Source organism: Artemia sp. Qi Xiang Cuo, chromosome 12 (genome assembly GCF_049724085.1).
Source record: "Artemia sp. Qi Xiang Cuo chromosome 12, ASM4972408v1, whole genome shotgun sequence".
NCBI lineage: Eukaryota > Metazoa > Arthropoda > Branchiopoda > Anostraca > Artemiidae > Artemia > Artemia sp. Qi Xiang Cuo.
In genome coordinates, this window is record NC_142805.1 from 35,371,068 (window position 1) to 35,381,401 (window position 10,334).

The window sequence follows — 10,334 nt, forward strand, 5'->3', positions numbered from 1 at the left end:
TCTACTTTTGATTAATTTCTTGTATAAATAAAACTTAATATTTTGCATAATTAGCTGGAACAAGACCAATGTCTGTCTTTTCTGTTTTGAAACAGAAGAGTTTGTTATAGAATTTTACTGGCATATATCCCTTAAATAGCCTTAAAGAGACCATTCATCCCTTATGCAAAAGATTAGTTCAAAGAAGCTCCATTGAGAACTTTAAAAATAATTATCCTAAAGTTTTATTTTATATATAATATAAATAGTCGATTCTAAAGTTCTTAGTCACAGATCCACTTTTGGTCCACCTCCAATAGGTATTGCTTTCAGTTCTGACCTCAAACATAAAAATTCCGCACACACACAAGTAATAGCGACACACAAAATGTTTGTGATCCACCATGTGGCAGTTTTAGGAAAGAAGCCACTGTAGTACCAACACAATAGTAAATGCAAAATGTGAATTGTTGCTGAAAAATCCAAGCATAACTTTGTTCTTCCAACTAAGAACCAAATTGAGGCTGCACTGAAAACAAAAAGATACCAATAAATTACAGAATACAGTAAATGAGATCTTCACATATGGCCAGAGAGCAAAATGCAGCCCATTAGCACTCTCAATGTGGCCCACAAAGCCTTTAGAAAAAGCAGACAATATTTAGAAAAACACAGAACTAAAAAAAAATTCAGTTTATGTTTCCTATATGTCTTACATTATTATTTACAATAAATTACGTTATTCTAACTTTCTGCTAATAGCAAAGGACTACACTGAGGGCTCTTGTGATATCCTTGTCAAATTCTTCACTGATTAGGCTCCAAAAGAAATAAATTTCATGAAAGGCAGCCCTCCTTGCAAACAGAGATATCAGTTTATCTGGTGAGTGAAAATCAATTTTTCTCCATAGATAATTAAGAACATTATAGTTTAGTCACTAAGAATGATGGTTGAAGGTAGACCCCGGTGCCGCGCTGGCAGATCGACCGAGCGCAGCCAACGACGAGAGGCCCAGTCGACCGCCGCCGGCAAAGGTGGCGAACGTTTGGTCGACTATAAATTAATTTTGCAGCAATTCTTTATTGCGTCAACCGCAAAGTCGGAGCTTTTCCTTCTCGTGTGGTTTAGTATTTCGATTTTCCTAAATAGAAATCAAGCAGGGCTTGCACTATCCCCGAATTTTCGGGTATTTCCCCAAAAATCTATGCGTCACCCCAAAAACGAATTTGGTTCCCCGAATCCCCGAAAATCCCGCAATAACGGGGGCACCCCTAGCGATTTATCACCAGTGGCTTTCCCTGCCAAATATTAACTGACAGATTGTTTCTACAGCTGAATTGTAAGTTTGCAGAATTTTTTTTTTCTTTTGCTGTTTTTGGATAAGATTTTCTTAACGTTTAATACTCAATTGTTGAACGCCTGATAGAAAATACAATCTTCTTTCTGAAACTTTTTACCCCCCCCCCAAAGAAAAAAAACCTTCTATTGAGACAAAATTTAGCTATATACTAAGCTATGTAAAAGGTTGGGGAACTAAAGATTGAAATGGAAGTTACCCCAAAAATATGATTCATAAATAAAATGTAAATTAATGCCTATACGGGGGGGAGGGTAGGGGGCTATCCTTTTTAAATGATAATACCTCATTTTTTTTCTACTGAAAGCAGGGATGCCAAAAAGATAATGATTTTTTTCATTTAAAGTGAAGACAGAAGAAAATGATATCAAATTCCCTGGGAAACCATTGAAATATTTTGATAGACCCAGAACCCCCCATTGAGACTTGTTCATTGTCTTGGGTATTTTGCAATTTCTCATAGGCTACTGGCCTAATTTGACTTTTGTGTGTTCTCCCTTTTAATCAGGTTCTTTGGATCTTATTGAATGCCACGGCGAATCTATGACTCAGTTTTCCAATAATTTGAGGTATATCTGAATAGTTTTGACATTTTTTTTGTTGTCTTTGTACCCCTTTACTTATACCCTCAAATTTTTTTTCAAGGAACACTAAGCTGTTTAACGTTATTTTCCGTTTTTGTTTGAATCATATAGTGACCTAGTTAATTATTAAGTAAATTATTTTTCTAATGAAAGCTGAGACGGTATCCTATCAAGGTGGTATCCAGAGGGGGGGAGGGGAGTATTGAGCCATCATATTTAAATGATAATACCTCGATTTTTTTTTTAAGCAGGGATGCCAATAAGTTATATCTGAATAATTTTGACATTTTTGTTGTTGTCATTGTACCCCTTTAATCATACGCTCAAATTTTTTTTTCAAGGAACACTAAGCTGTTTAATGTTATTTTCCGTGTTTGTTTGAACCATATAGTGACCTGGTTAATTATTAAGTAAATTTTTTTCTAATGTAAAGCTGAGATGGTATTCTATCAAGGTGGTATCCAGAGAGGGGGGGGGGGGTAGGGAGGCATTACATTTAAATGATAATTTCTCTAACTTTTTTTTTATTGAGAGCAGGGATTCCAAAAAGTTAATTTTTTTAATTTAAAGCAGAGACGGCATCCTATCAAGGTGGTACCCAGAGGGCGGGGGGGGGGGGTAGTGACCTATCATATTTAAATGATAATACCTAAATTTTTTTTTTAAAGCAGGGATGCCAATAAGTTAATTATTTTTTTTTATTTAAAGCAGAGAAGGTATTCTATAAATATGGTATCCAGAGGGGGGGGGGGTATAGGGAGTGTTTATATTTAAGTGTTTGTACCTTGATTTTTTTTTTATTGAAAGCAGGGATGCCAAAAAGTTGAAAAAAATTAACAAGATTTTCGTGAGTTATACTTGATACAGCACTTGTTTAGTTTTATCGTCCAAAGGGAAAGGGACATATGCGTCCAATCCGTTTTTTTTCTTATTGATGAAACGGGTTTACTTTGAACACATTCATTCATAAGTACCAGGCAGATTCACACTAAACGAATTGGTGTGACGAAAGCGATATCGATATCCCCATCTAAACGTTGCATTCGAGTGACAATGGCGCCCTTGCTCCAGGGCCCAAGTAACATTAAAAGGCCAGGTCATAATAAAAGCTTACAATTTGGGAGGTTCAAGGAGGAGTCTTTGACAGTCTTATGACATCAGGGTACTAGATGTTGCAACGTTCTTACGTATCTACAGTGGTTAAAAATTTCGATCGCCACACAAATGATGGCCAAAAATATGCAAAAATATAACAAATGTAACATTTGGAATATTATAACACTTTTTTCAAAGCTTTGAAGAAAAGCAAAATAGGCTAAATACCCCTAACTACGCTTGAAAGCTATTTTAAAAAGAAACTCTTTGGAGATTTCCATCAATATCACCATAGCAGAAGCTTTGAGCCGGGGTGGGGATCAAAGAGGAGTCTTTGAGTATTTTGACCACAGGTGACTTATTGTTGCGACTTTTTTAAATTTGGTAATTTTTGTGAGCTGAAAATCAAAGCTTAAACTCAATAACTGATACTAAGTGTCCTAACATTTTGCTTAGATATTAAAAGTGACAAAGCAGGAAGAAAATCTCTACATCTTCCTGGATCTACTTCAGTCTGCTTATTATTTCATTTAATTACATTTAAAACCGATGAGCTGTTCTTTTTTTTAACCAAAGAAAATAACTGGCACTTCATTTTTCTTCATACTGAATAAACCATTACGTGTTTTTTGTTTCATTGTAATTGAAGTGTTCTCATGTAAAGTGTTCATGATGTATTTATCAATTTGATAAATTTACTCATTTTAGATGCAGTTTATAATTTGACTGATATTAGGTATTTATGAGTTTATAATTTGGAATGAATCCCCAAAAGAAAAATGAATAATATCCAAGAGCAGCCAAAAGTAATCAAAAAGCAGCAGTTCAGCCTTCGCCTATATGACATATATTCTATAAAGAAGCCAAAAAAAACTTTAAAATGCATTTTTTTTAAATTGTTATTAAAAACCAGTTTTTAACACAAGACGGCTTTTTAGGAATAAAAAAGAGCAAAAAAACAATCAATATCAAAATCGCCCATTTCAACTGTTTTAAAGGTGACAAAACAGATATAGGCAAAGGGCATTATGAAAAAATTAAGCTTCTAAGTTCAAAGTTATATTCAAAGTTTTTACCCAGATGACTGACGAATTTTGTGATACAGTATTTGAAGTTTTGTATGCAGTAATGCTCAATGAAAAAAAACTACTAATTTTGATAATTATTTATGTGAAGAATACATAGCTAATAGATACTTCAACTACTTGTATTATGCAAGGGTTCTGAAATGCCACAGCCATTTCGTTTCTACCAGATTTCTACTTCTCTTGATGAATAACAAAGAAGACCAGTTTCCAGCCGGCAACTTGTGAATTTTTGAACTCATGAATAGGCTCAAATCTGATTTAAGCTGTGATTTGAGAAAGACTGATGAATGTTTGCAGTCAATACTGATCATACCGGCGGCGCGTCGCCGACATCATACCGGTGGCGCGTCACCGACATCATACCGGCGGCGCTGCGCTGTTTTGGCCTCGCCGCCGCCGGTCTTTCCTCATCGGCGCGGCGCCGGGGTCTAGTTGAAGAACTTGAAGACAAAACAGCAGAAAGAATCTAATGGTTAATTGCATGCATTAATATATTACAAATTGTCATCCTCCTATTTCCTAAATTTTGGTGTTACTTTAATGCAGGACTACTTAGTTAAAATGAAATTTAAAATAATCAACAGAATTCAAAGCTCTTTGGGTCTTCAATTTGACAGATGGAACTGTTGCACTTGTAACAAAGCATTAGAGCTTCTGCTTTTTTATTATCATGTTAGGCTTATAACTAAGTAGATAATTTTAGAGACTTTTTGTATGACAAATAATAAAAGTTCAAATACAGATAAAATCCTTTTAATGGACATTGATAAATTTTACAAACAGTGATAAATTTCACAAAAATACTAGATATTTTGGTCACATATGCAGTGACCATCATCTGTAAAAGGCTAAAACTACATAGTAGATGGTACTGCATCAGTAGATGTGAAACTCATCAATAAATGATCACTGCATATGTGACCAAAATATCTAGTATTTTTGTGAAATTTATCACTGTCTATTGAAAGGATTTTATCCCTACTTGAACTTTTATTTATTTCTATGACAGTAATATGATTTTGAAAAATATAATTTTGACATTCTTTTTTCGTAGTCAATTTCCAGAACTACTGGGTTTCTAATTCTTTAGTAAATTGAGATAAATTCTGGTATACCAGGAGCTAGAATATTTCAGAACAATAATATGTATATTGTTTTGCATTGGGAGTTGTATGTTATTTGCTCAGCAAGAGATGGAGTCCTTCCCACAAATAATTTTTTTACACTGGGTTTGGCAGGCAAAGAACCCAGAGAGCAATGGCATTACAAAAGGAAGTAATGAATAGGAAGAGGTTTGAGTAATCTTGCTAAATCTACCTGTATGTCAACTCATCATAAAATGTCAGAAGTGTCAGGGAACTCTACTTCTTCTTTGAGAAAACTTAAGGAATTATTATAGGAAATTAGTATGACAGTCTTTCTTGTCATAATAATGAGTTGTTAGCATTATTAGTTAGCAATTCCTTGTCTGTGATTGTTGAATTCATTAAGATGAAAGGATTAATAAAGTGGAAAACCTTTGTACAAGTACTTAGTTCACCAGATGTCAGAGGAGACTAGCATAAGCTTACAATAAGTACACGCATACTAACAAAAGTCAGGAGTTCTGGAAGTAGATTGGTTATGCTTAAGCGGGTAGAATAGGAGTAAATATTTTGAGTTTAATCCTTTCTGTCCACATGGATATTGTACTGAATGCTGACTCTTTTCATGCCCTTTACACTCTTCCAACCCCTTAACAAGGTCATGCTTGCAATCCATGATTTTGTTTTATATTTGAATAGTAGCTAGGGATGAGGGCACCCCTGTATTAATCCCTTAGAATAAAAGAAAAAAAAACCATTAGTATTATCAAAAAGCTAACTACAACACACTAGCATGATCTTAATAAAGAGCCATGTGCCTGTTATTGATTATTTTTTTTTTCCTGTCCACTTTCAATGAAAGGCATAGTTATAAGAACTTGGGAGGGGGAACTTGTTGACATTGGACAAAGTTATGTTGATATAAATTCTCTCACTTTCCCAATAGTATCTATTCATTGTCTCAGCTCAGTTTAGCAATCTGAGCCAATTTTGAATTGAAGTTATCAAGTATTTTGCAATAGGTTGCATCAAGACATGGCTAATTGTAGACAGAGAAAATTCAAGACAGATAGTCCAAGTAATTGAGAGGCAAATGTTTAAATGGCTGGGGCACAGGTAAATGGCAGGAGTATGCATGACTCTCTTATTGGACACATACTTGTCAGGTTAGTTTTTGGAAAGGCATGCCTGCCTAGAGTCTTAGGCATGCTGATCAAGAATTCAAAAATTGACATAAGACCGTTAGATTGCCTCTAATGAGAGGCAAACAAGACACACCCGCCTATGGTCTTAAAAAGGTTGACCAAGAATTTAAAATTGACATAGGACCATAAATTTGCTTGAAATAATAGGCAAACAATCGTTTGAAGCCATCTTTATCTTTCAAATAGTACCTATTTGTTGCCTAAGCTTAGCCCCACATTCTGAAAAAAATTCGAATTTTTCACAATTTTTTTAATTTTTGGGTCACTTGCACAAGACTCTGGGTGGGTGGGCGCCCCCAAATATTGTCCTAAATTCCTCTCTCAATTTAGCACTTGTTCATGGATGCCTAGCATCTCCAATCACTTTCTCAATAGTATCTATTCATTATCTCAGGTCAGTTTAGCAATCTGAGCCAATTTCCACTTTTTCAAGTTTAGGGTCACTTGCCTGAGACTCTAGGCAGGTGAGGTGGGCACCTCCAAAAATTGTCCTAACTTCCACTCTTGCCTTAGAACGTATTCACAGATACCTAAAACCGTCAATGGTTGGACTGTTGCCCTAGCGGTAACCATGCAAGTTCACTTGATCAAAAATCAGAAGATGTAAATTGATTGGAGGATAGCCAGCCAACCTCCAGTCATTCAACACTGCTAAACCTTTTGACAGGATGTGGCATTATAGCCTATCAAAGAAAGTCTAGCAAATGGTGTCCAAGGGCATCAGTTTAAAAGTGGTCTTGAGCTTTCTTTCTGATCTTTCAATGCAGGCTGTTCTTGATGGGCTCACTTCCTGCAAATGTCCAATAAAGGAATGCTTATCCCAGGGTAGTATTTTGGGTCCTATACTTTCCTTTATCTATATAATTGACATGACTGACAACCTTGCAAATCCTCTGCATCACTTTGCCAACAACAACACACATAGCTGCCTCAAAATATGAAAACCCAATCCAACTCCCTACCCCTGCAGGCAGATTGTTTCAAAATTCAAAAGTGGTCTGATACATGAATGGTTAAGACACAATTCCCTCTTTAGACACAGATCTAATGGAAATATATTTTTTTAATCATTAAATTCTGCCATTTTTGCCAATGCTAGATGGCAAAGAATAGAACTATTCATCTGAGCCTTGGGTAATCCATGCCAGAAACTTTTATTTCTATGGCTTCATCTAGGCTATGTTAGCCAGATGATTGGTGATTGTCAGTGGCTGACAAGGAGAAATCTTGTTTTCTGGAACACCAATATTTTCTAGCAGAGATGAGACCTAGACAATAGCTGGGCTAATATAGAACTTGAAAGTTTCAAAAGAGTTTACACAATTCATGAGCTCATGAACATGATAAAGTATAAATTTACAACCACTCTAGGTCATAAGGAGACATATTAAGAAAACAATTCTAACTTCATAGTATGCAAAATAATCCTAGTTAACATACTTTGCAGGTGGAGCAACTTTATCATCACTTCTTTCACTGTTGTACAATTTTTTTTTTTACAAAATTCAAGAAATTTCAAGACCTGGAGAATTGACAAATGTGATTAAAAAAAAAAAGGAAAATGTGAGGATAAAGGTGTTCCCCTCTGGATAATATGTTAACTAGGATAACTATGCATATTATGAAGTAAAAACTGGTTTCTTAACATGTATCCTTATGACCTGGAGTGTTTAAAGTTTATACCCATGATAACTCTGTTTAGACTAGGCTAGCTTTAACTTTCATAATAGCATATATTTTGATGATAGTTTCAAAAACATTCTTGTAGAGGAAGAAAATCCATCCCTTTAAACATTGCAACACCTGATATTAGGGTAAATTTCTAGGTGGCCCTATAATTTAGCTAGGATGAAAATGAAAACATCCTTTCATGCCTTTTTTTATTATCTTTCATAATACAATATAAACTTCTGTTGCAAATTGCATCTTGAGCCCTTAAAGAGCCTACAGGTACTTCATTTTTGTAACTACACAAAGAAGTTATAACCTAACCTGCAAAATACTTGATTTTCAATTCAAGCCATTTTCTTGCCATTTCAAGTTTTTGAAATGTCATTTACAAAAATAGTGCCCAACTTTGCAATCTAGAACTTCAACATCAACAATTCAGGGTATATATTTCCACATTAGGGGGGGGGGAATAGGGGGTAAAGTTCGTGGTAAATTTATAGTGGGCCATATAATGTAGCTAGGATGAAAGTGAAAACATCATTTGAAGTTTTTTATGGTCTTTTATAATTCATATAAAATACCTTCAGGGCCCCTTTAAGGGCTCAAGATACAGGTTGCAACAGAATCAATTATTGAATTATGCAAGAGCAGAAAAAAGGCATCAAATGATGTTTTCACTTTCATCCTAGCTAAATTATAGGGCCACCTTGAAATTTACCCTATTTAGAGCATCTGTGATAAGCCTTAGTCCACAATAAATGATTCTGTTTTTGTAAGTATTTATTGTGATGTAAAGAAATAGACTGGGAGATCATAATCATACATACTTAAGTAGAGCAATAATCAGGAAAATAGCAATGATGGTTCTTCCAATAACGCCTTTCAAATTTAATTCTTCTATTTTATAAACACAATCCAGAGATAGATGGGCACCAACCAAAAAGTGCATCAATAAGATAAGAAGCCCAGTAAAAAAATACATAATGCATTGAATTGCAACTATTTGGGATATTATGAGAGATGGATCCCAAACTGAATGCCTGAACGATCCAGACAAAGACATTTCATTGAACTCCACAAAATAAGAGACTGCAGTTTACTTCAACACCATTTTTAGAAACACATGCATAAATCTTAAATTTGCCGCTCAAAGTAATGCTAGTACAGGGTTGCCGACGTTCTGGTCAATGAATATGTCCCTTAAATATCCAAAAATGTGTCCTTTTCAGCCAAATTATGGCCATATTTTGTCTATAATATGTCCATAATATGTCCATCTGAAATCTCAGAAATCAGTTTTTTTACGACTTTTACAACTCTTTCTAAGTGGTCAGTTAACATTGAATATAATGAAAACGAAAAGATCCATTTAGTACATCCATACAAAATGAACTAGTGTGAAAGCACAAAAGTCATAAAAACATGTAAACAGCAAAAAACTAATTGTTGGAGCTTAAGGCTCATCTATCTACGAGAGTTCCACTTGACAGGTATGGTCGGCATGAGGGTCAGCATTTTCACTTCTTTTGGTAGATTGTTGCAAATAAGAATATTTTTTGTGCATGTCATAAGGTAAAATACAGGAGTCGAGCGACGTTACGGAGCACTAGGTAAGCTGGGTTGCCCTTCAATCAGGGGTTGACATCCTCAAAGGCATAATTACTAGACCTTTGAACAATGCTGAACAAAATAGATTTCAACAAATTCTGATTGGATTCTGGTTTTCGAAACTGATAGGCGGGGGGGTGCCCTCAAATCACTTTGACTCTTATAAAGGGCACTAAACTTCAGTCAAATGAGCCCCATTTGAAGTTTATACGACTACCCATTCCATAAAACCTTATATTTCTCTGGGGCATAATTTACAACCCTTGTCCCACGGCTCTTAGGGGTTGTGTAAACGCTGAGGGCATTGTTATACGTTCTTTTGACCATTTTTAACAAAATTAATATATCAAAATTTCCGTTGGTTGCATCTAGGGAAAAGAAGACGTGGGTAGAGGGGGATGGCTGGTTTGCCTCTGACCACTTCTGACTATTAAAAATAGCCCTAGAACATGTGATTTTCAATCCAGTGAGTCCCCTCCAAAGTTTATAAAACCAGCCCTTCCATAGAAATCTTATATGTTAATAATGGAGAACTAGTATAACTCGTCCTGCCCTGAACGCTTTTTTTTGAAGGGGGGGGGGGTAATCCACAAAAACATAATTACAGGAACTTTTAATATATGCTGAACAAAATGGCAATCTCAAAATTTTGATTTGACAT

General features: G+C 35.2%; 1 protein-coding gene across 1 annotated transcript; it reads right to left on the minus strand.

Annotated features, from left to right (window-relative positions):
* Positions 1-208: 208 nt before the first annotated feature.
* Sys1 (Sys1 golgi trafficking protein) lies at positions 209-9,197 on the minus strand. The gene is made up of 2 exons (XM_089097736.1): positions 8,893-9,197; positions 209-508 (listed from the first exon to the last, which is right to left on the minus strand). Exons 1-2 carry the CDS (start codon positions 9,126-9,128, stop codon positions 268-270), a joined length of 477 nt encoding a protein of 158 aa, XP_088953862.1. The 5' UTR covers positions 9,129-9,197; the 3' UTR covers positions 209-267.
* Between the last annotated feature and the right edge of the window lie 1,137 nt (positions 9,198-10,334).